At 36.1% G+C, this 23,819-nt stretch overlaps 4 protein-coding genes across 7 annotated transcripts in view; 2 read left to right on the top strand and 2 right to left on the bottom strand.

The window, feature by feature from the left end:
• Nucleotides 391-2,628, bottom strand: LOC109355612 (BAG family molecular chaperone regulator 7-like). The gene is made up of 3 exons (XM_019598853.1): nucleotides 1,945-2,628; nucleotides 1,286-1,576; nucleotides 391-1,037 (listed from the first exon to the last, which is right to left on the bottom strand). The coding sequence occupies exons 1-3, from the start codon at nucleotides 2,557-2,559 to the stop codon at nucleotides 807-809; spliced, it is 1,137 nt and encodes a 378-aa protein (XP_019454398.1). The 5' UTR covers nucleotides 2,560-2,628; the 3' UTR covers nucleotides 391-806.
• The window catches only part of LOC109355601 (structural maintenance of chromosomes protein 6B-like), a 27,408-nt gene continuing 6,489 nt past the window's right edge, over nucleotides 2,901-23,819 (top strand). Inside the window, exons 1-27 of one of the 3 annotated variants that reach the window (XM_019598838.1) lie at nucleotides 2,901-3,187; nucleotides 3,262-3,395; nucleotides 4,455-4,510; nucleotides 4,879-4,965; nucleotides 5,039-5,359; nucleotides 5,996-6,115; nucleotides 6,592-6,726; nucleotides 7,658-7,734; nucleotides 7,817-7,892; nucleotides 8,954-9,028; nucleotides 9,196-9,300; nucleotides 9,863-10,032; nucleotides 10,153-10,255; nucleotides 11,896-12,008; nucleotides 12,857-13,061; nucleotides 13,513-13,644; nucleotides 14,163-14,277; nucleotides 14,393-14,478; nucleotides 14,579-14,674; nucleotides 14,873-15,009; nucleotides 15,240-15,342; nucleotides 16,805-16,884; nucleotides 16,983-17,061; nucleotides 17,253-17,310; nucleotides 17,488-17,585; nucleotides 17,665-17,822; nucleotides 17,894-17,995. In XM_019598838.1, the coding sequence (XP_019454383.1) occupies nucleotides 2,916-3,187; nucleotides 3,262-3,395; nucleotides 4,455-4,510; nucleotides 4,879-4,965; nucleotides 5,039-5,359; nucleotides 5,996-6,115; nucleotides 6,592-6,726; nucleotides 7,658-7,734; nucleotides 7,817-7,892; nucleotides 8,954-9,028; nucleotides 9,196-9,300; nucleotides 9,863-10,032; nucleotides 10,153-10,255; nucleotides 11,896-12,008; nucleotides 12,857-13,061; nucleotides 13,513-13,644; nucleotides 14,163-14,277; nucleotides 14,393-14,478; nucleotides 14,579-14,674; nucleotides 14,873-15,009; nucleotides 15,240-15,342; nucleotides 16,805-16,884; nucleotides 16,983-17,061; nucleotides 17,253-17,310; nucleotides 17,488-17,585; nucleotides 17,665-17,817 (3,186 nt within the window). In that variant the 5' untranslated portion in view covers nucleotides 2,901-2,915 and the 3' untranslated portion in view covers nucleotides 17,818-17,822; nucleotides 17,894-17,995. Of the gene's footprint in view, nucleotides 3,188-3,261; nucleotides 3,396-4,454; nucleotides 4,511-4,878; nucleotides 4,966-5,038; nucleotides 5,360-5,995; nucleotides 6,116-6,591; nucleotides 6,727-7,657; nucleotides 7,735-7,816; nucleotides 7,893-8,953; nucleotides 9,029-9,195; nucleotides 9,301-9,862; nucleotides 10,033-10,152; nucleotides 10,256-11,895; nucleotides 12,009-12,856; nucleotides 13,062-13,512; nucleotides 13,645-14,162; nucleotides 14,278-14,392; nucleotides 14,479-14,578; nucleotides 14,675-14,872; nucleotides 15,010-15,239; nucleotides 15,343-16,804; nucleotides 16,885-16,982; nucleotides 17,062-17,252; nucleotides 17,311-17,487; nucleotides 17,586-17,664; nucleotides 17,823-17,893; nucleotides 17,996-23,819 lie in introns of those variants that run through there. The other 2 variants (XM_019598837.1, XM_019598839.1) reach the window with 2 other exon arrangements.
• LOC109355605 (F-box protein At5g07670-like) lies at nucleotides 18,844-21,645 on the top strand. 2 transcript variants are annotated; one of them, XM_019598845.1, is made up of 2 exons: nucleotides 18,844-20,145; nucleotides 21,058-21,244. In XM_019598845.1, exons 1-2 carry the CDS (start codon nucleotides 18,968-18,970, stop codon nucleotides 21,158-21,160), a joined length of 1,281 nt encoding a protein of 426 aa, XP_019454390.1. In that variant the 5' UTR covers nucleotides 18,844-18,967; the 3' UTR covers nucleotides 21,161-21,244. The 2 variants fall into 2 exon arrangements, with proteins under 2 accessions (XP_019454390.1, XP_019454389.1); XM_019598844.1 differs by having other exon boundaries at nucleotides 18,847-20,145; nucleotides 21,080-21,645.
• Nucleotides 22,666-23,819, bottom strand: part of LOC109355607 (purple acid phosphatase-like) — a 2,585-nt gene continuing 1,431 nt past the window's right edge. Inside the window, exons 5-7 of the mRNA XM_019598846.1 lie at nucleotides 23,470-23,690; nucleotides 23,121-23,242; nucleotides 22,666-23,028 (exon numbers count right to left, since the gene is read on the bottom strand). Coding sequence (XP_019454391.1) covers nucleotides 22,830-23,028; nucleotides 23,121-23,242; nucleotides 23,470-23,690 — 542 coding nt within the window. The 3' untranslated portion in view covers nucleotides 22,666-22,829. The remainder of the gene's footprint in view (nucleotides 23,029-23,120; nucleotides 23,243-23,469; nucleotides 23,691-23,819) is intronic.

Genomic DNA, 23,819 nt, shown 5'->3' with positions numbered 1-23,819 from the left:
GGGCCCAAGCCCCAACACAATGCAAATGTTATCCAACAGGGAATTATTAACGTGTGTAAGAAACTCTCAACCACTTCTTTCTTCCAATATTGCCTTCTAATATTCTGAAGTGTCCCACAGAATCTATATCATCAAAAACAACCTCTCACATATCCGATAACTGAGACATTATTTTTACATTTATATTGAATAATAAAAATGTCATATCATTACATATAAAGGATAAAAATGTGATTTCATTTTGTTTTTGATCTATTGCCTCTCTAGTACCATAGAGTGTACAGGATCCTATATCACCTCTACTATGTTATGACTAAGATTGTTTATGTAGTTTGGCAATCACTTTTTCATGCTAGCTACCAATTTCTCAATATAAAATTAACCGAACAGTAGAAAAATGGGATGCATCATATTGAAGACAAAGCTAAGTAGCCAACAGATAGGATACAACTAACAGTCGAGGTAAATTAACAAGGTTTAAATAACACAGCTCCAACACAAGCCAATCTCTCCATTCAGACAACTAAGTTCGGCAAGACAAAAATCCAAACATGAAAGCCCAATTTAGAATTTATAGAATCTTAAACTGAAATACGTCTAGAAACAAAATACATCAGCATAGGGAAAGCATAGGATGATATTAAGGGTAATTCTATATACACCCGGAAATCACTGCTCACACATAGACGGGTGGACCATCCATAAGTGTAAATAGCCAGGCAGATGGTCCATATGTTTGGGTGTGAGCAGTGATGTTCGGGTGTTGATAGAATTGTCATGATATTAATCTAAAACTCCTTGTTCTCTCAGAGGTAGGCTTCAAAGGTGCTGCTGCTATTCTCTGCTTCATCAAGCATTTGCACAACCTGTGCAACTCCATCCTCAATTTCCTTGCGGATAACTCCATCAGGCATGTCAAATTGCCTTCTTTTAAAGGACAATGATCTTTCATCAGGCTGGGGATCTATCACATCAAGCATTGCTTCCAGTTCATCCACCATTGACTTCTTTGCAGACCGCACCATCAGATCGGCTCCCTATAAACACAGGAAATTAGCAAGCCTGTTAGATTAACTAATAAATAGAGGCATATTCTGTTTGTTATGCGCTCTATGTTAGACAACTGTCAAATTCTAAACCAAATACCTATTGGACGGGAAGCAGTATCTAGGTTTCACAACTGTTAATCTAATTAAAATGCATTATGGATTTAATACTCAGTACTTATCATCAATTATCACCAGATTTAATGTTAAACAGTAAAAAAAAATGTGGACATCACTACCTCGATGGCGTCAACAGTGAGGAGCAAGACAATGACTTTCTCAGAAAATCTCTGGCGTTCCTCTGAATCACGAGCTACATGACGGCGGTAAGTGAAGTTGTTGAACTTAGCTCTGAGCTCCTTTAACTTGGATTTTGCGACAGCTAATTCTCTGAGGGCACGAAGAGTCTTTGACCGACGAATCAAATAAGCCTTGAAGCTTATTTGGATCAACAATGCAGCATCTTGAGGAGATAATTCATTCTTTTTCCCTCTGTCATTTTGAACAGCTCTAAACCTCTTTGAAAATGCCTGCAAGGACAAGGAAGTTACTAAAATGTTTCAAATTTCAAACATAGCAACATTTAATTGTATGAAATTTCAACCCTTATAAACATATTTACTTGAAAATATAAGCACCATCTATTAGAAAAAATAATTATTGAGGACACAGATTTTACAATCTTCAACATTGAGCTAGCAACCACTAACAGCAAAAAAAACATATTGTGAAGAAAATGTGAAGATGATTTATGTAAAAAATGTTTTTGGCTTCATGTTCATGTCAGACCTTCTAAAAGTTGTACCCGTTTAGTTTAATATAAATGATGCCAACCAAACCTTATAACTCTTAGAATGAATGAATGAATGAATGAATGAGGTGGTAAAAGTTAAGAAACCTGTTTGAGTACAACATCTCTGTGAGCAGTAGCATTAGCTTCTTGAATCTCCACAATGCGCAATCTATCACTTCCTTTCTTCTTCTTCTTCTCCTCCTTCACTTTCTCTGTCTCCTTCTTATTCTTCTTCTCAGCATCATCGTCACTGCTTCCAACCTCAAATGTATACTTCCTTATGTTCCCACTCTCTTTCCCTTTCCCCTTAATCTCAGCCGTCCATTTTATACTCTTCAACTTCTTCTTCTTCTCCTTCTTCTTCTCTTCCTCAACCAAATCTGCTATCCATTTATACTTCCGATCAAACCCGTCCTTTTCTTCTCCCTTGATCTCTGCCGTCCACGTGTACTTCCGATCCCCTCCCCCGCCGCCACTCTTACCAGTGGTGATCCGGTGGAAACGCGACTCTAGGTCAGAGATCCGGTCGTCCAGGGTTTGCAGGCAGAACTGCTTGTGAGGCTTGTGAGGTTGGAAGGAAGGGAAGGTGAGGGTTACGGGGAAGAGAAGAGAGGTGGTTTCATGGGTGAAGAAAAGTGGTGAAGTTGAGTAGTGGTACACCAATGCTTCTTCTTCTTCTTCCTCTTCCTCGATGATATGGAATCGTCTGAATCGGCTCATGGTTAGTAACTGAGTTTGACTCGGTTATAGCTGATTTGGAAAAAGAGCAATGGATGTTTGATGTTGAAAGGGAATATGTTTAAATGAAGTAGGGTACGTATGATAAATAGTTAAATACCAACATAACATAAGATTAAATAGTTAAATACCAACATAACATAAGATTGGTGACACGTAATTAATTAAAGGAGTGATAATATGAGAATTTGTGTAACAAGGTTGGGCTAAAGGGTTGGCCCGTCTTTTGATTATTAGTATCCCTTTCCTCAATTCTAATTACACATACCCCTTTCCTTCCCGCCAGAGAGAGAGAGAGAGAGAGATATTACGAACACGACACCGTTTCATTCACTAACATGGCGGAACCTTCTTCTTCTTCTCCTGTTAGGGTTTGCAGTCCTCTTATTCAACACCCAACCGCAGGGATCATCAAGAAGCTTCGATTGCTCAATTTCATGTGTCATTCCCACCTCGAGACCCATTTCGACAACTTCCTCAATTTCATTACTGGTCAAAATGGAAGTGGTAAGAGTGCAATTCTAACTGCCTTGTGCATTGCATTTGGTTCTCGAGCTAAAGGGACTCAAAGAGCATCCACTCTCAAAGACTTCATTAAAAACGGTGCCAGGTTCTCTCTCTTTCCAATACAATTCTTCATATCAATGTTTAACATCATTTCTTACACCCTTCTTTATTCCGTAGCGATGCTCTCGTCCATGTTGAAATTCAAAATCAAGGAGAGGATGCTTTTAAACCTGAAAAATATGGTCATCTTATAATCGTACAACGTAAGATATCTCAATCTTCAAGCTCTATCACATTAAAAGACCACCAAGGTACGTTTTCTTCTCTTCTTAATTGTTTTACTATTAAGAGTCACTGAATTTAACATTCATAGGTTGATTTAAATAATTCCAAATGATTTGTCTCGGCTGATCGGCTCCCTATGTCATGCTTTTTCTTTGTTAATTCTTTCCTTTTGTTTTTATTTTAAAGAGGGTGAGCTTAGCACAACGGTAAGTTTGTTGCTTAGTGACTACGAGGTCACATGTTCAAATTCTGGAAATATCCTCTCCACTTGCAAGGGGTAAGCCTATGTATATCTACCCTTCTTGGAGCCTAGTAAGTATGAGTCTCGTGCAATGTGCCACATTATTTTTGTTTTTATCTTAAAAACTGGGGGTGAGCCTCTACGCAACATTAAGAATACTTGCCTTGTTATCCGGAGGTCATGTGTTTTGTTTGGAAGTAAGTCTTACATCACCTATCTTATATTGTCTTGGAAATAAGTTAAATATATGTTGGACTACTCCTCTCATTGCTAATTGGTTTTGATATGGAACCTTAACATGATATCAAAGCCAGCCAAAGCCCAACTTCTCCTTGATTGTCATGGACCAAAACATGTCCTTTAGTTATGAGTTAATGTAACCCTTCGCCTGGTACGACATGCTTCTGTGAAGGGGCCATGTTGGGAAGTACGTCTCACATTGCCTATCTTATTGTCTCGAGAATAGTTTAAATATATGTTAGGTTACTCCTCTCATTGCCAACTGGTTTTGAGACGGAAACATAACATGTTCAATTCCTGGAATCATGTTCTTCACTTGCGAGGTTAAGACTGCATATATATACCTTCCTAAGACTCCACTAGGTAAGAGCCTCGTATACTGGGTTGCCTTTTTTGTTGGTTTTTTAAACCAAACTTTTTATTATTCTTTATTGATGATGAATTTTATGTTTTTTGGGGTACTTATCACTGATTCAAGAGTATACTAATATATGATCCTAAATTAAATGTTAGGTAATTTAAAAATCTTTTGGAAGACTTTCTATAAATGATTGTCAAAGATGTTTTATTCACTAATATGTTCTATATCTGGGTTTGTTGGCAGGAAAAACAGTCAGCCACGGGAGAGCAGATCTCCAAGAAATCATTGAACATTTTAATGTAGGCTTCTCTCGTAAGACACTACTTTTTTTTTATATAATAATAAATTCTCAATATAATAAAATCTTCAACCGAACCTTCAATTGTAGCATATTATACCATCTTTTATGAAGGTGGATGGCTGCCTGAATTAATGTATTTTGACTTAGGTCATGATTAATGATCTATTTTATTGAGAAGTTGCCTTAGATGAATTCATTGAGAAAAAGTCTCTGTCATGTATGTGTGATTGGAATGCAAGGTTTCCTATTACTTTCTTCATGTAATAACTACAAGATCTATAACTCTGTCTTTTCCCCCTCCCCCTTATCTGGGCGGTTATATTTTCTCCCGACTTTAAATTTTTCTTTAATCCTCTCCCTTTTCAGATTGATGTCGAGAATCCATGTGTGATTATGAGTCAAGACAAAAGCAGAGAATTTTTGCATTCTGGGAATAGCAAAGATAAATTTAAGGTTGTTTCTTCATGTTGATGCTATTCTTTCGATGCAGCTTATTTAGAACCTCCGCTGACAGTTCAATTTACAGTTTTTTTACAAGGCCACACTTCTTCAGCAAGTCAGTGATCTACTGGAAAGCATTTCTAGCGAAATAAATATTGCAGCTGGCATAGTTGAAGAATTAGAGGCTGCAATAAGGCCCATAGAGAAGGAGCTCAGAGAGATTGAAGCTAAAATTAGAGCTATGGAACATGTAGAACAAATATCTATGCAGGTTCAGCAGTTAAAGAAGAAACTTGCATGGTCATGGGTTTTTCATGTGGACAGGCAACTTAAAGTACAGAACGAAAAAGTTGAAAAGCTGAAGAGCCGGATACCTTCCTGCCAAGCTAAGATTGACCAACAACTGGTATGTAAGCCTGTGTGCTTGTCTTGTAGTGTTTCCATCTTTCAATGCAGTGTGAAGTTGTCTGTTGCTTTGGAGTAATAAATTCCATAATGTATTCTTAGCATGAAGCAAGGACTTCCAATAATATCGATTCAATCTGTTATCATTCCCCCCTTTTGCAATCTGTTCTACTTCCTTAAGTGTCTTCCTTTTATGTTTAGTTATACTTCCATAAGGTCAATTTTTAGTGGTCTAGTTGTTTGTCTTTTTGATGCAATAGGTAAGGTTGTATACATCCACCTTCCTAGACCCCACTAAGTGTGAGTCTCGTGCATTGAGCCGTCATTTTTATAACTTTTTTTCTAAACGGTTTTCTCGGTTTGTGATCGGAAGAATCCCGCCTCCAATCTGTCTTGCGGGTCTTTAAACAAACATGTTACATTATTCCGTGTTACTAAATTATAGGTTTGAGAGCTTTACACGTACATTTTTTTGCATGTCTTTTGCTTGAAAGATACTATCTTTGTTCATATCTGCAAAGGCTTGCCCTACGATATGGAAACTTTATCAACATTGTCTGCTTTGCTGCTATTTTCACTTTTCTTCTGTGTATAATTTAATAGATAGAGTTAAATTGGACACTAATTTCTTTTGCAGCGCCGGATTGAAAGATTGGTAGAAAACTGTTCCATGAAAAAAGATGAAATTGCAAATATGTTGGAAAAGACATCACAAGTTAAGCAATTGAAGGAAAATTTAAGCCGCTCTGTGTCCTCGGTATGTTTTTAGTGGGGGAGGTCTTACTCCTATTCCTCCTTTTGTTGAATGCTTTTGAACACTATTCAGATCAAAATTTCACCCTGCAACTAGGAGAATCTTTCCATTTATTTGCTTTACCGCTTGAGTTATGGTTGAGCCTCAATACAATGGTAAGGTTGCTGCTTAGCGACCAAGAGGTTGCATGTTTCAATCTTGGAAACAAACTTTGAGCTTGCAGGTAAGATTGCGTACATCTATCCTCCCTGGACCCACAAGGTGGAGCCCATGCATTTGGCCGCCCTTTTATCACTTCCGAGTTATGCCTTTTTACCCCTTTTATTTTAGCCTTTTGCTTGTCATTTAATTGAACTTGTGGATAAGGGATATTTTGCTTTTTTCTATGCCTATTTTGTGTGGTAATAATTGTCATGTTTTTGTTTTTCATTAATGATAATTGTTGTCTTATCTGTTACTGGTGCATTTCCCCCATTAAGGCTACAAAAGAAGCATTAGAACTTGAGCTGGACTGCAAATCCAAAACTAGCAACGTACGGAAAATGGAGCAGCAACTTAGAACGCTTAAACAACAAATGCAGGATATCCGTGAGCAGCATATGAAAAATACTCAGGTTCTTTGAAGTCCCTGTATATGGATAACATTTATTTATGATTCTTATTCCTTACTCTGTCTCTGGTTCTAGTTTATTTCTTTGTGTTGTTTTTTATTCCTTCTTTGCATAGGCTTAATGTTTTAAAGATTGTAGATGGTTATTTTCTTTATTCAGTGAATTTTTTTTCTTTATTCACTGATTTCATGGAATTCCTTTAAACTGCTCGCAATTAATTTTTAGATATGATAATATCCCTATAATGAGAGTGTTTTCATTGCTTTGATGTTTGACTTTGTGGTTGCCATTTGGAATCAAACTACGAATCAGAGGCTAGGTAGTCAATCCTATTGGGATTCCGTCTCAATTGAGGCCTTGCTGAGATGCGCGATCGTGCCCCATCTCATTTCTCCGTCGTGACCCCAAATCACAGCTGTGCTCATGGTTTCCCATTGGGATCACAGTGTGCTAGAGTCGACAGGTTAAATTCTCGTTTTACCCTCCGTTTTTGAACAGTCCCCTATATTTATGGCCTTTTCACCTTTTTGCCTCCACCCCATCCCCATTTCAAACAAAAGGACCTTGTGCGAGCAGCTCTCAACCCATTCAATCAAAACAGAACTCTCCACCCGTTCTTTGATTTTGCCGGCCGGTGGATAACAATTCTGGCGACTGGTACTGTTTTGGTTGTTGGTCGTTGGTCCACCCTCTCTTTTATTCTTCTTTTTTGCTTATTCTGTTATACATCATACTCATTGCAATGGATAACATTCTACTGTTCACTTGCTTTTATTTTTTTCACTGCAATTATCCATAGTGTTGACATGCTCTTTTTGGTGTATGCTGGATTTTATCCGCTTGATCGTGTACTTGAAATGTCTAATATGTGAATAACATAGCCATTAATGTTACTGTGTGAGCTTTAATGCATATTGTTTTTCGCAATAATAAGGCTGAAGAGGCTGACATGGAGGAGAAACTGATAGTGCTCCAAGAAGAAGTTCGCTCTGCTGAGTTAGATCTGAAAAGGTTATGCAATTACCTGTGTTGTTTTTTTGTTTTACTTGGATTTGAAGAAGTTCCACTTCTTAATAGTTTCTTATCAGTCCAGGCTGAAGGAAGAGGAGATTATGTTGAGTAACAGCGTACAAAACATAAAAGATGAAATCAGAAAGATTGCTGATGAGGTGTGCTGATTCTTATTGCTTTAAGCTGCTGTCTGTGCTATTTTGCTATATTTTAAAATCTGGATCAGTCATTCTTAATCACTACATATTTATCACGAAGATAAAATCTGAGAAGTTGTAGGAATATCAGATGAAGTGCTGGAGAGAGGACGGAAGAGGGAGGAGAGAATTTAGTAAAAGAACTGGAACATTATTCATCTCACTGAAAATCAGTTAAAATAGTTAGTCATAGTAGAGTTAGCAGAAACTGTTAGTAGCTGATAGTATCTTTCTACAACCAGGCAGAAATCGTTCAACTTTGTTAACTAAAACTACATCTGCAATATGACTAACACCTAGGTTAAACATAAGCAGTGAGAGGCAGCTCACTAGTTTAACATATATTGTAAATATTTCCAGTTCCCCCTCAAACTCAGGGTGGTCCGGACGCAGCAAACTGATCCATCACCTTAAGTGCGATTCTAATTTCATGCAATATAATGGTCTTGTGCTGATAGTGGTCTTGGCTGATGTTTGAGCTACAATAAGACTCTTGTTGGCAAAAATAGGCCATGTACCATTTGTTTAGTTCTTGAGTGTAGAACTGGATTTGAGACAGCGTCACCTGTACTCAGGTTGTCACAGAAAAAAAATAGAGTCCTGCTGCAGATCTACTATCATCAGGTTCAGATGCCCAATCAGCATCATGATATGCCTTAAGTGTGTGTAGTTGACTAGAAACTGTAAGCTCTAACAGAAGTCCATATGTTTTTGCCTCTTTTAGAGACCTAAGTATCAGTTTGACAACTTTTCAGTGTTCTTCTAAGGGTTGAGATATAAATTGACACACTTTATTCATACTATAACTAATCTCGGGTCTAGTTATAGTGGCATATTGCAGTGCTCCAGCAATAGCAAACCATAGATTGTTTTATTCAATCTAGACACCAGTGTTTTATTTTTCTGACTCGGCCTGGAGGCTGTTTCATATAGACTTCCTCGAGAACCATTTTGGAATGCATTATTCTTTGAAATTTGTTTTTTAACACAGCCTTTCACTTTATTTTTTTGCTTTTTCCTAGATCCAAGATCATGAAAAAAGGCACCGTGGTCTTTCCTCTAGTATCCGTGATCTTCATCAACACCAAAGTAACAAGGTATGACAAATCTGACAGTTTAGATGAGGCTCAAAATTTAGGTTTTCATTTTCATGTTTATGCATTTTGTTTATTTCCGTAATAGATCTAATGAACTAAAGCAATTTATTTGGAAGTTTCTTACTTTATTGTGGGTATTTCATAACCTTGACAATATTTTTAAGCAGATTGCAGCTTTTGGAGGACATAAAGTGATGAACCTCTTACGCATAATTGAGAGAGATCATCGAAGGTTTAAGATGCCACCTATTGGTCCAATTGGCGCCCATCTGGTAAATATAGTTTATGATGCCTTCTTGTCACATCTTACATATTGCTTTCTCGGTGTATTTGTACATTTGTGCATTCTGATGGTTGTAGAGTAAATCAAAGTACCGTTTCTGTTCATGGATAGCCGTTGCCCTCTCATTAGATGAAGAAATAAATGAATATATGCTTGATATAGTAAGACCATTTTAATTTAATTGATCAACAGTGCTTTATCTTTTCTCTTTGTGGGTTTATGCTTATGGCTGTTTCGAGGGGGTTATTTATTAAGTATACAGAGGTATTATGGAGCTCTATTCAGCAGATTATTTCTATTCCTGTCCTTGCTTTTTCTGCTCTTAGGAGAGTTCCTGCTCTATAACTCTCCTTTATTCTAATATATTCTCACTTTGTTGGATGCAATAGTTAAACTGTCTGAGGTGTTGACTCCTTCCATGTTCAACACTTTATATCCCAGAACTGTCAATGGAATTTTATTCCTTGCTTTACCAGTTAATTGAACTGTCAATGGAAGTTAATTGGCACAGTAAGTTATTCTAATTTGGATTGCTTTTTATGATTTAACAGAAGTTGCTTAATGGTGATAAATGGGCGCTTGCCGTTGAACATGCAATTGGGCGAATGCTCAATTCTTTTATAGTGGCTGATCATAAGGATCTTCAACTTCTGAAACAATGTGCGAAGGAAGCACACTATGATAACCTTCAAATTATTATTTATGACTTTTCCAGACCAAGGTAGCTTCTTATCACCATCTCTGTATGCCTGCTTCCATGCTCTTGTCTTTAATATCAGTTTGGTTTCCTTTGGCGGTGTTATGTGTAGTTGTGATCATGTTGTTTTACTCTTCGGTGTAGGTTGATGATACCAGCGCACATGCTTCCTGATACAAACCATCCATCAATTTTTTCCATCTTACAATCAGATAATCATATTGTGATTAACGTCTTAGTGGATTTGGTAATTGACTGTGTCTTTTGTTAAACTTTAGTTAATATCCTATTTGAAGGTTTGTTTCTTCATTGCTTTAGCAAGGGGATTGGGTAGCCCTATTGCAATTATGTTATCCATTGCTTTTCTTTTCTCCCATTCTTTACTAAATGCTATTCTGGGAGGATATCTTACCCCCATCTTTTGAATCACAATAACATAGACTTTTCCTACTAGTTGGGGTCAGCTATTTCGATCAAACTATGTCATTGTTTTTTCAGCTATATCGATCAAACTATGTCATCGTTTTTCTTACAATCAGATAATCATATTGTGATTAACGTCTTAGTGGATTTGGTAATTGACTGTGTCTTTTGTTAAACTTTAGTTAATATCCTATTTGAAGGTTTGTTTCTTCATTGCTTTAGCAAGGGGATTGGGTAGCCCTATTGCAATTATGTTATCCATTGCTTTTCTTTTCTCCCATTCTTTACTAAATGCTATTCTGGGAGGATATCTTACCCCCATCTTTTGAATCACAATAACATAGACTTTTCCTACTAGTTGGGGTCAGCTATTTCGATCAAACTATGTCATTGTTTTTTCAGCTATATCGATCAAACTATGTCATTGTTTTTTCAGCTATATCGATCAAACTATGTCATTGTTTTTTCAGCTATATCGATCAAACTATGTCATTGTTTTTTCAGCTATATCGATCAAACTATGTCATTGTTTTTTGTCATAAACTATTTCGGTTAAAAGGTTATTTCAGTCAGTGTCATTTTTATTGATTTTACCAAGAGGTACGAGTATTTTTTGCATGCTGTCGCACCCATTATCGGTTACGCGACTCCTTCCCTGACCTCTAACTATATGGCTACCCTCCACGTGATCTACTCTTCTTATTAATAGGGCTTCTAATGGTCTTCTCCTTATATGGTCAAACCACCAAAGGCGAGACTCTATCTCTTTTGTTAATAAAATCTTTTATCCAAACCTAAAGTTATCTTACTTTAATTTTTTTATTTTTGTAGCTTATCATTAATTACTGCCAAATTTTATTATTCTAGCATATTAGTTACATCTCAAGTTAGCCCCATAGGTGCTTATATTTTCTTGAGTTGTTTCTTTATGGATTTTTGTTTGGCCTTTTCCGGGAGTGCTGGGTTTTCTGTGGGTCCTTGGATCAGTGTCTCTTGACTAGCTTTCCTGGATTTGGGAGAAAAAAGCACAGTTCTTGTAGCAACTCTTCCGTTTTTTGGTACATCTGGTTGGAGTGTGATTGTCACATCTTTGAGGAGATATTTTTGGATGATCATCTCCTTTCAGATAAACATTTGGCACTTGGCTCCTACTCGATTAAAGCTTATGATCTTTTTCTGGGGTTTCCTTTATATAAAGTTTGGGGAACTGAGTGGCCTTGCTTCATTGTGTTTTTTAATGTCTTCTTCTTTCTCCTCTTTTTATTTTATTTTGAATGGAGGATATCTTGCCCAATTCTTCATAATGAACATCTGTTGGTCTTAATTAATTCCTACCTTTATCAGAAGAAAAAACATCCGCAGTTATCTATTTTTAACCAAAAAATGGTAAATGATTTCAGAAAAAAAGTATCTTTGAGTTCCCGGTCTTCTTATTACATTTTTTTATGTTTATTGCATTGCCAGGGAAATGTTGAAAGACAAGTGCTTGTTAATGATTATAATATTGGAAAAGTGATTGCCTTCGAACAAAGGATCCATAATTTGAAGGAGGTATACATGGCTAATGGATCTAAATGGTAAGTGAATGCGAATTGTCCTCCCTGTGTCTAATGTGCACATCATGTGTGTAAATATATAATTTGTGCATAATGCCGAATCTTCACGTGATCAAAAGAATTAAATGATGAAAATATTACTATTTCATATAGTAGGACACTGCTTGGGTAATTGGGTTTAATTGTCTACTAGCTTAGTCTTGGTTCTTGTGTTCTTTCCTTGACAGTAGAGTTCCTGCAAGTAGTATAGTTTCTTGGCATGGTCTTCTCTTGAATGCCTCTTCCGTGAGTTTGGAGTTCCTTTATGTTTGTTTTTTCCCTCCCATTTCTTGTGAAAATAAATAGGGTATTATGGCTCCTACATTTGTATTTACCTTGATGTATTAGTTGCAGTCTTTCTTGCAATATGAATTAAAAGTGTCAGTGAGTGTTCCTTGATGTTGCATTAGAGCCTCTTTGGTCAATTGTTCAGGAGTCTGATCCCTGTTGCATTCATTCCTAATTAAAACTTTTAAAAAGGTGAAATTACTAAAGTGGTCGTTGCCCATGTGTCAAGACCAAAGGATTGTAGTGAGGTGGCATGTTTAAAGATATAGAGCCGTTTCTGAACCTGTACCTAATAGCTTAAGCCTTTGGTGACTAATGGTGCATTGAAATGCAATACTTGTTTGACAGTATATCTACCATTTCATTTCAATACCAAACGTAACAGGAATTCAGGATGCATCTAAGTTCCAACTCCTTTTTGTTGATTCGCGTGAAGTTTTATTATGAAGTAGTACAGCTCAATCCGTTAGAAATTTCTGTGTACGCATGCATTTTCAATCCATGATATAGGAACTGCATTTTCTGATCTTGGTTATTTCTAGTTTTTCACGAGGTTCAGTGCAGACTCATATTCCCCCAAGTAAATGGATAAGAACTGGACGTCTACGTAGTTCTTTTGAAGATCAGATTAAGGATCTTCAAATTGAAGCATCCGATGAACAAAAGGCGGCTAACGATGGCAAAAGTAATAAAAGAGAGGCAGAGATCAAGCTTGAGGAGCTTGAAAGTAAACTGAAATCTATAAAGGTGCTTTGGTTAGACTTTAGACTATCTGTAATGGTGGTTTGGTTTGTTTCCAAAATGAATTATCTTTATGCAGTAGTAGCTGGTCACAATGCACAAAGAGTCCTAAAATATTTCATGACTTCTGTAAAGTGTTTACATTCCTTCGCAAATCAATTTCTAAAGCTCCTGTGAAGAACCCTTGGGGTAACACCTAAAAGCCAAGAAACAAGGCAATCTCATAAGTAATTGGAGAGAGGATTTCCCTGATAGTTGCTATAATAAGCTACAATCATGATTGCCACAAATCCAAAACGTGGACACATTTTGGAGTATCTTAAAATATTCCCTATCTAAATCCTCTGAAATGGAACATTTTAACAACCATCTATTTATACTTATTGCCTATCGATATATCCATGTTTACTGACTAGTGCTTCATCTGCTTCTTTGTTTTGTTTCCTTTTTCTTCCAGAGGGTTTGTTTTAATGCCGAAAAAAGTTATTCTTCTAAGAAACTAGCTCTGGATGAGGCAATGCATCAACAGGCTGTGGAAAAGAGCTCAACGCCTTCATCATCTGTTGATGAGCTTATTGAAGAAATTTCAGTTTGTTCCCTATTACCCATTCTTTAACAAGAGATACTACTTGTTCTAAGCAGTGTTGTTAACAGCCATAGGCACAATCATTCACAGAATTGTATTTGACTGTTTTTTATTGGGGGTGGGGGGCTCATTGAGAGATACAACTTTAACTAGGCTCATTGTCCTTTTACCCTACACATTGCTAATGGAAGGAAAAAAGAACTCACAATTAAATCAATCAAATAAGGATACAAATGAATTGAGAAATATGTGACTGGCTCTGAATTTTGCTTAAATTGTAGAGAACATATTCGATCTTAGAGAATTTGTAAATTAAAAATTGGAGTAAAGGATTAACAATACTAATGAAGTATAAAACTGGTAAATATGAACAGACATCAAAACCAAATAATATAATCTAGAGTTCTTTAGAACATGTGTCTTTATTCCTTGAGGTTTGTTTTTGTGCCTTTCATTTTTTAATGCAGGGTACACTTTTTGTTTCTATGTTTAAGCAATCTGTAATTCTTATTGAACGCTAGGAAGTCCAGAAAAAAATAAAAGATGACAAAGACTTGTTGGAAGACCTTCAGCATAGGAGACATGAAGCAGATGGAAAAGCAGAAGATCTCAAAATAAAATTTAGCAAGCTTTGTGGTGTGATTTTGTACTAGTTATTTCTCTTATTTTAGTGTGATTATAAGCAGCTATGTTGATTTAATTGCAGAAATGTTTTATGATGCATAATCTATTGAACATTATGAAAATGTAGAGTCAGCGAACGGGGAAATTGCTGCCCTTGAGAAAGCTGAGAAAGAACTTGTGGAGATTGAAAGAGAAATGGATTTGGCAAAAAAGGTCTCTTCTTTACTCTTTTTGTCCTTTAGTAGTGCTTTAAACACCTGATAATTTTTGTTTTATGAAAAAAGAAAGAATTGTTTATTTTTAAAAATTACAGGATAAGGATCATTATGATGGTGTCATGAAAAATAAGGTCCTGCCTGATATTAAAGAGGCAGAAGAATGCTATCTGAATCATATGAAGACACGTGAGGTGCGTTTTTATTTAGATTAGTGATGGTAAGGAGGTTTAATTATTGTTTTATCCGTATGCCTGACACTTGTTTCCTTTAAAAACATAAGTAATGTTGTATTTGTCAATGCACCATAAACTTTTAAGATGGCAATGTTGTATTTGTCAATGCACCACAATTCTCCATGTTGCTGAGATTAACCTTGTTTGAAAGTGCAGGAGAACATTAAAAAGGCTTCCGTAATTTGCTGTGAGAGGGAACTTGATTCATTAGGAGGTTCTGACGGGAGCACCCCAGAGCAAATCAGTGCCCAGTTAGAGAAACTGAGTCAGAGACTTAGGCAGGAGAGCCAAAGGCATGTAATTATAATATATGCATTCACCTTTTTTTATAAGCAAATGTTAGTATTTGTAGTGGTTGGGACTTGAACCCTCAACCTCTTATTATTCCGTTCCTTAAACCTCCACCTTAACCACTTGACCATCTTATGACTACCTTTCATTCACCTTATCATGCTGTAGCCTGGAGAAGCTTATGTCTAGATTTTTCTTTAATGATTTTCTTTCTTTTTCTTTCCCTTTGTAGGTACTCTGAATCAATTGATGATCTTAGGATGCTGTATGAGAAAAAATTACGCAAGATTACAAGAAGGCAGCAAGTTTACCAAGCGCTTAGGCAGAAATTGGAGGTATATTTTCTGTGGTTTTATTTATTCTTATCATTATTGCAATTTTACAGATATCTTGATTCTTTCTGGATTTTTTCTTTTATGCACTATGCTTTGTAGCCTATGATAATCCCTAGTAGAACAAAAGCTAATGCAATTTAATATCTTCATTGATGAACTTGGTTCTAAAAATTGCTTTTTCTCTCCTTCTGTAGTTGGATATGTGGTCAAAACTTTGAATTAGTCTTTACCGCCAATTTTTATAATGTTTAATAGAACTTACACTTAACATTTCATAAACATACAGATGTAATTTTTGTTATCTGTTATTGGAGTAAGGTGACTGGTAGTCACTAGTTCCTCCATTGTGAAGTTGCTTGGCATGTGCAGAATAGGGCTCTTATTATCTTACAGGAGGAGAGGAGTTTGACCAATTTTGTTGAAACTTTGGAACTGTTAGAAATATGTATCCATTCATGTCCCCTTCCACCATAGTGGTTAAAGCATAGAGTCAACCTTGGAGCGGGAAGGTAGGGTAGGATCGTAGAAGAGGTGGAGTATAACACAAAGCGTAGCTCCACCTTAAATACAAAATTACATTTGAAGAATACACATATATGTCGCACCAGTGTTGTTTATATTATTCAGCAGTGGCACCAGTGTTTTTTGTTTTATTGAGTCCAAAAGTTGAAACATTTTAGGGTAGGCTACATTTTTTTAGTATTGATTCTGAAAGATAGGATTATGTAGTGGGCTGGCCGGCTGGGGCGACATGGGCTCGGAAAATTTGGTTAAAATTGGTAAAAAAATAGGTTTAAAGTGTTGGGCTAGGCAGCTGGGAGAATTGGGCTCGAAATGGGTCAATTAACCGAACATGCGGGATGATAACCTACACAGTGAAAGTGTTATTCTCCAATGTGATTTGAGCAGCGCTTCAATGATTCTATGCTCCAAAGCACCACGCTGCCACGCTCTGTCTCTTGAACGAGTTTTAGTCCGATCCAACTCACCATTCACCTTCAAAAGCGTTGAATCGCACACTTCAACGCTTTGGTGCATGCTTTTTAACAACCATGCCTTCCCCCTCTTAGGTAATTGGCAACCTTGGACATGATGGTGATATCCGTCTCTTCAAAAGTTGACCGGAATTGGATGAATCAGCAGTGGTAGCTGATGGTGAATTTTCCAGTGATAAAACCAGTGACTAATTCCAGCGATACAGCACAGCAAACAGGCCTGGGGTGAATGATTTGAATGATCTTACCTGGGTCTCATGTAATTTTGGTTAACTAGACTTCTATGTAACTTTTAAAATCCACAGTTTGTGGTTTAGGTCTATTCTTGGCAATGGGATTCTATGTTCCCTTGCATGAGTATGTAGGTGTGATTAAACTTTTTACAAGTTTTTGTTTCTTCATTTATTTTAGATGTGTAGCTGTTTAATTCAATTGTCGAGGAATGATTTTTTTTTATCTCATTGCAGGCTTGCAAGAGAGCATTGAAGTTAAGAAGGGGCAAGTTTCAGAGAAATGCAAATTACTTGAAGGGCCAGCTTTCTTGGAAGTATGAATTCTTTCACTGTATACCATCTTTGTTGGCTATCATCACAATTTAATTCTTTCCGTTTGACCTTGACTCCATGAAATATTCCTCTTGGTCAGATTTAATGCCCATCTGCGAAGGAAGGGGATCAGTGGACTTATCAAAGTTAGTTATGAGGAGAAAACCTTATCGATTGAGGTAATGTCAGTTTTCTGTTATATTCTTTCCTCTGCCTATTCTTAGTTTAATTATTTTTGTGAAGTAGGTACAAATTTGTGCTGCTATACGAACACCCTTGGTTATACTTGGTGATATGTGTATTTTTTGCATTTCAATGTGTGACTGAAATTCTTGTTTAATAATTTTTATTTGTTTTTTTTGGTTTGTAGGTACAGATGCCGCAAGACGCATCAAACCGAGCTGTTCATGACACTCGGGGGCTTTCAGGTTTGTTTGTAGGATAATGATGAATATGCTGGTACCATTTAGGACAATTCATTTTGTGACCTTTGATTTCAAAGCAGAGGGACATTGGAAAACAATCTGATAACTTATTGTATGGTTTGATATCTCTGTCTATAGATGCATTCCTCTGTATTGAATAATTAGTTTGGTGGTAATTAGGTGGAGAGCGTTCTTTTTCGACATTGTGCTTTGCATTGGCTCTTCATGAAATGACAGAAGCCCCTTTCAGAGCAATGGATGAATTTGATGTATTTATGGTATGAGTGTTATTATTTTTGGTTATAGAGTTGTTGGTTTTTTCCATTTGTTGAAGTTGAATGAAAAATGGATGAGCAGGATCCAGTAAGCAGAAAAATAAGCTTGGACAGTGTGGTGGATTTTGCTACAGCACATGGATCCCAATGGATATTCATCACACCTCATGATATTAGCTTGGTCAAGGCGGGGCCCAGGGTTAAGAAGTTGATAATGGCAGCCCCACGTTCTTAATCAATGTACTCATCATGTTCATAATTTCATGCTATTTTATTTTTCACTTATTTTCTTGTGCCGTACGTCTCGTCTCATCTTTACTCTTATCATCTATTATTTAAATCAATCCCTATCAACGACTTAGGATTCTGTGCTTGTTAAAGTACAATTTTCTCATAGCAACAAAAAAAATATTATTTATGGGTTTATTATAAGCAACATCATATGGTGCATGAGACCCACCAATAGTTACATGAATAGAAGCGAATAGTTGTTCTATTGATAAAAGAATTACATAAAAATTTAATCAATATTATAGAACAGTCATAAATTATAGAAAATAACTAGTTTTTAGTGTATAATAAATATATAAATTTAATCTTGTAAGCTTCCAGTTAGATCCTTTAAATCTTATAATTTTTCTTGGTATAATTCAGAGTTGTATTATTCTCATAAGTTGAATATTTAACTGTTGGCTTAATTTGATATTTTGAGATTTAACGTGGTATTACATTACTACATCATTACAGTTATGTTTTAGTAATTTAAATATTAACAATGTTATCACGCTAGCAAGAGATTTGAACTCATTCGTGTGACCTATGAACCTCAAAAAGATATTAACATTTACAAAAAATGGGAAAGAATGTAAAAGAGTAAAGAATTATTTTGGTGTCTCAAAATTTGCTTATACAGATTTGATCTCTACACAATTATAAAACTCAGAATGGTTTCCAACAATCTAATTTTTTGAAGTTAGTATTTTTTGATATTTTTATGTCTAATTTTGAAGAGACTTCAGTTATTAAGGATCTTTTAGGAGTAGTTAGAATAATTATTACATTTAAATATTTAGTAAATAAAAGAAGGAAGGAATAATTTGTCTGTTAGTAGCACAGGTGGCAGAAGAGAAGAAAAGGCATGAGTCAACTAGTTGGCCCATAATCCATAAACTAACAAAAAGAGAAAGAAAATTATATAAAATGTGAGTCTGAGTCTTCTCTTCTTACAATGAAAACTACAAAAGAGAGAAACACACTCTCTAAATAAAGTGAACAAATCCGTTAGAATTGTGGGTCCCACCTCAAAACTCGAAAGTATTAATCTTTTAAGTAATCTAAGCACACTGCTATAGAATCTAGAACTAGAATGAAATTGAAGTTGAACGATGTCGTTTCCGAACGAAAACCCTAACCCTAGTTTGAAGATGGAGTCGGAGGAGAGATCGGCGAGGTGGTCAAATCTGTCAGTGAATGAGAACAAAGCCATGAATGAGATGCTTCTCGCCATGAAGCTCAATTCTCTCCCTTCTTCCCCCAGGTCTGGGAAAACCCTAATCCCCAATCTCTCTATCATCGATCGGACTCTTCTCTTATCCGACGAGCTTCTTCTCAGGATCCTCTCCAAACTCCCTCATTCCCAGACTAACTACAATTCCCTTGTTTGCAAGCGCTGGCTCTATCTCCAGGGTCGACTACTTCGTTCAATTAGGGTTTTCGATTGGAACTTTCTCTTATCCGGAAGGTTGATTCATCGCTTCCCTAACCTCAATCACGTTGATTTGATATATGGCTGCTTGATTTCGCCCCCAAGTTCCGGTATTTTCTTGAGCAACCGTGTCATTTCGATGCACGTTGATTCCGCATGTTCATCAGGTTGGTGTTTTTGTGAGGATAACATGTTGCCCGTTGAAGTCATTGATAGTGGCCTCAGTGCCCTTGCTAGTGGATGCCCTAATTTACGCCGCCTTCATGTGATCGGGGCTAGTGAGATGGGGCTCTTGAGTGTGGCTGAGGAGTGTTCCACTTTGCAGGAATTGGAATTGCAGAAGTGCAGTGACAATGTGCTTCGCGGGATTGCCGCCTGCACTAATTTGCAGATCTTAAAGTTGGTTGGGAATGTCGATGGGTTTTACAATTCGGTTGTTTCTGATATCGGTTTAACAATTTTGGCTCAGGGCTGTAAGAGGTTGGTGAAGCTTGAGCTATGTGGTTGTGAAGGGAGCTTCGACGGGATTAAAGCTATTGGGAAGTGTTGTCAGATGTTGGAGGAGTTGACTTTTTGCGATCATAGGATGGATGATGGGTGGTTGGCTGCACTTTCATATTGCGAGAATTTGAAGACCTTGAAGTTCCAGTCGTGTAAAAGAATTGATTCGAATCTGGGACTTGAGGAATATTTGGGTTCTTGTCCCTCACTTGAACGGCTGCATTTGCAGAAATGCCAGTTGCGCGATAAGAAAATTGCGGCCGCTATGTTTTCCGTGTGCAGGACTGTCAGGGAGATCATTATTCATGACTGTTGGGGACTGGATAACAACATTTTCAGTTTTGCAATTGTTTGCAGGTAATTCCTTTTCACAATATATATCGGTTCATAGTTACTTTTATCCTAATTGCTCTGTTTAACAACACATGAAATTTAAATTCTGACATGTGTTTTTAAATAGCCAATATTGAATGTATTGCCAATCTTGTCTGTAGCTCTATAGAGAAAGCTTAAAAGATTATAAAGTACAAGTAACTTTTGGGTTCAATGTGGTCCTGCCTGTTTAACTAATATGTTGAAACTTTAAAGGGTAAACCCTTCTTTAAAGATTTAAAAGGTCATCATATTGTCCTTCTAAGGACTTCATTGGTGACAAAAACTTTCAATTTAAGGGTGTTTTGAATCTTTTAAGGCTTTAATTAGTGACAAAAATACTTTCAAGGACCTATGTGATGACGATACTTTTTTTTTAGGACTACATTGAGTGTTGTAGACTTAAATATGTTTTTGGGCCATGGAAATTTACCAGATTTTGATTTTAGTTCCTATTATTTATTTATTTTGAATTATTGTCCTTATATTATATATATCAAAAGTTTGATTTTGTCCCTAGTGATGATGTGGCTAACACCCACATGTGACACATGTTATACTTATTATGACATGGTCAACTATGGTGTTGGTACATCCATCATCAACAAGGACTAAACCAAAATGATCAAGTAGAAAAAATTGTACTAAAAACATAAAAATTTTGGGGGGCTAGAATCGAAACTACGTATATTTACTATGACTAAAAACATATTTAAGCCAAAAACTTAATGCTGCAACTGGCTGACAGTGAACTCAACTGAATTTACTTTGAGCATTTAATATTAAAAAAAATCTTCTTTTTTTCTATCATGTTTTGCTAATCTGAGTTGAGTTAACAAGCTATGCTATATGAACTGTATTCAACTGGTTGTTAATATCTGAGTCATGTATTGACAGTTTAACTGTTGGTGTAATTCAGGCGGGTAAAAATGTTATACTTAGAAGGATGCTCATTGCTAACAACAGAAAGTTTAGAGTCAGTAATTCATTCATGGAATGAGCTTCAGAGCCTTAGGGTGGTCTCATGTAAGAACATAAAGGACAGTGAAATCTCTCCTGCGCTCGCCACCTTAGTTACCACTCTCCAAGATTTGACATGGAGGCCAGATACCAAATCACTTCTCCCATCAAGTCTTGTGGGGATTGGCATTGGAAACAAAGGTGGTAAATTTTTCAAAAAGACATGATGATACCATGAATTTGAATTGTAGTTATTGTGTCATCTAAATCTAGGTTACTGTCTTAGAAACATCTTATTTTCACTGGCACTAGTGAAAATTGTATCAATGTGTAATCACTTTATTTAAGGTTAACTTAGATATTTAGGGTGGAAGATTGTTCTTTGTTGTCTTCCCTAATGTAATTATGTTAGCCTAACCCAATTCTCTAATTGGGTACTTTGTTTATCTGCATTTTGCTTTGTTAGACAATGTGAAAGTTTAGTTAAAATAATAATAGGCTACCGTTATATGTGGGCCTTTGAGACTTGAATAACCTTTGCATGTTGTGATTGTTCAATATCATTGTCATGCAGCACTTTTAATGGACATAGTTTGGAAGTCCTTACATGTCTAGATCAATGATTACATTACCATAAAGCAAACAAAGCATTGCCCAACCCTACATTTATAGTTCTCTCTATATCATTCAATGTAACGTTTGTACATGTTACATTTAACGTTTCTTCAGACATGTATAGATTCGAATTATTTTTTATTTAAACTAGTTTTGTTGTCTCCATAAACTCATGTTCTTTTAATTTCATAATTCTATTTTTAATAGATTATTACTGACTTGAATAAAAGTCATATAGATGCAGATTAAAATTATTAATAATAGTGTTAGAGTTTATTTTGGAGAGTTAATATAAATATGATGTAAGATAGAAATATAAATTGTGTGACAATAGAATAAGACTAATATAAAACTATGTCATCTACTATTCTCTTATTCTTAATAATTATGTTATCGTTAATTAATTTTTAATCATAATCATTCATGTATATATATACATGAATGATTTAATGTGAAGAACTAATTTATTGTAAGGGTCATGTGCCCAAAATGAAATGATTCTAATGTGAAGAAATGTGAAGAACTAATTTATTGCAAGGGTCATGTGCCCAAAATGAAATGATTCTAATGTGAAGAAATAATGAAGGTACAACCTTAATATGAAAGTGTAAATACCTGATTAACAGCTGGAGGTGTAGAACAAAAATGTGAGAGACACTCAATCTTCTTTCTATATAAATTGCTAACCCCAATGCACCTACACAACCCCTTTTCTAGTTCCAACTTGAAGAGTTGACTATGCATGACAACATAATAACACTTTTTTATTTATTCAATAAAAAAGGTCTCACATGAGGTATGAATTAGTACACCATAAATGAATTATAGAGATTTCGTCCATAACAAGCACACATTTTATTGTCATGTTCATAACTAAAGATAGGAAGGAATATGCATTGAATATCATCAAACAAGATGATTCTAGGATTATGAAAAGGAAGCAATTTGCATTAACGTGACAGAGACACAAAGTAGAATAGCAAAGCTCCTATTAATCAATGTTGGTGCTCTTGACATACACTTAATTACCAAATCATGAATTTATTAATATTACATCTATTATTTCACTCCAAAGAACACTATAAATCATTGTGCTAATGTGAGTGAGTTGTGGAATCATCAACTGGGTGCCAGTATCTGTTGAAAAACCATAGAGAATCAGCCTCCACAGCATATCCATCTTGATTCCTGTGCCAGCTATAGTGAGCATGTGTCCGGTTCTTTATGTCGAAAATGGCATGCCCAAAGCTTGCCTCTCTATATGCTGAGTACTTTGGCTGTGGTTCTGTCATGCTGCAGTGCAAGGGATGATTAAATAAGAACTATCTGCATAAAATTAACTACTATTGCAATAACACTTGTTATGTTTTGTGTATAGAGCTTACTTGTTTGCTAAGCCTTCAAGGTTTCCTCCATCCCCAATGGTTATATATACCGGAGCTGATTGATCTTTTACAGGAGTACACAAACCATTTACAATATGGTACTTCACATTTGACACGCGTTCCTGATGCATAAACAAATCAGTTGTCAATGAAAGGCAACACAGAGTCTATTTTGGGTTAGAAAAGCATAATATCCCACTAATCAGGTAAACACAATGTTTTGTCGTTTATTTTCCTCACAAGTTTTTTAGGGACAAGCCTAATAATACATAATTCATACTAGTAGCAGTTTAAAGAAGAAGGGATTTCAGTTTTAAGTAGAACAACAAATTTGGGCAGTGGCACTTACAGATCGTTCATAGGCATGAACATGGCCAGAAAAGACAACATCAACCTTGTACTTCACAAACCAGGACTCAAACATTACTCTCATTGTTTCCCCTTCCATAAAATGATAGTTGTAGCTGTTATACCAAGGTGAATGCACCAGAACAATCAACCAAGGAGTCTCCTTCCTGTTGACTTTCGGCAACTCCTCTTCAAGCCATTTGTATTGTGGTGTATATTTTCCTGAAAATATGGACATGAACATGATTCTACTGAAAGAGATACACATGCACATTGAGTAATAGAAGCAGTAACGGAGTGGCAGAAGAAAGCAAATCAACTTTATATGTTTGTTAACATGTGAAATTGTGA

The sequence above is a fragment of the Lupinus angustifolius genome, chromosome LG08 (assembly GCF_001865875.1).
Source record: "Lupinus angustifolius cultivar Tanjil chromosome LG08, LupAngTanjil_v1.0, whole genome shotgun sequence".
NCBI classification, from domain to species: domain Eukaryota; kingdom Viridiplantae; phylum Streptophyta; class Magnoliopsida; order Fabales; family Fabaceae; genus Lupinus; species Lupinus angustifolius.
The sequence above is the reverse complement of the archived record's forward strand: the minus strand, read 5'-3'. Positions and strand labels throughout refer to the sequence as shown.

Excerpts from the sequence above, each read along its gene's own strand:
- LOC109355605 (XM_019598844.1), top strand. The coding sequence starts at position 18,968 with ATGTCGTTTCCGAACGAAAACCCTAACCCTAGTTTGAAGATGGAGTCG. Across the intron at positions 20,146-21,079 it reads AGTTTTGCAATTGTTTGCAG|GCGGGTAAAAATGTTATACT; the intron begins GTAATTCCTTTT and ends GGTGTAATTCAG.
- LOC109355612 (XM_019598853.1), bottom strand. The coding sequence starts at position 2,559 with ATGAGCCGATTCAGACGATTCCATATCATCGAGGAAGAGGAAGAAGAA. Across the intron at positions 1,577-1,944 it reads GAGATGTTGTACTCAAACAG|GCATTTTCAAAGAGGTTTAG; the intron begins GTTTCTTAACTT and ends TTGTCCTTGCAG. Across the intron at positions 1,038-1,285 it reads TCACTGTTGACGCCATCGAG|GGAGCCGATCTGATGGTGCG; the intron begins GTAGTGATGTCC and ends CTGTGTTTATAG.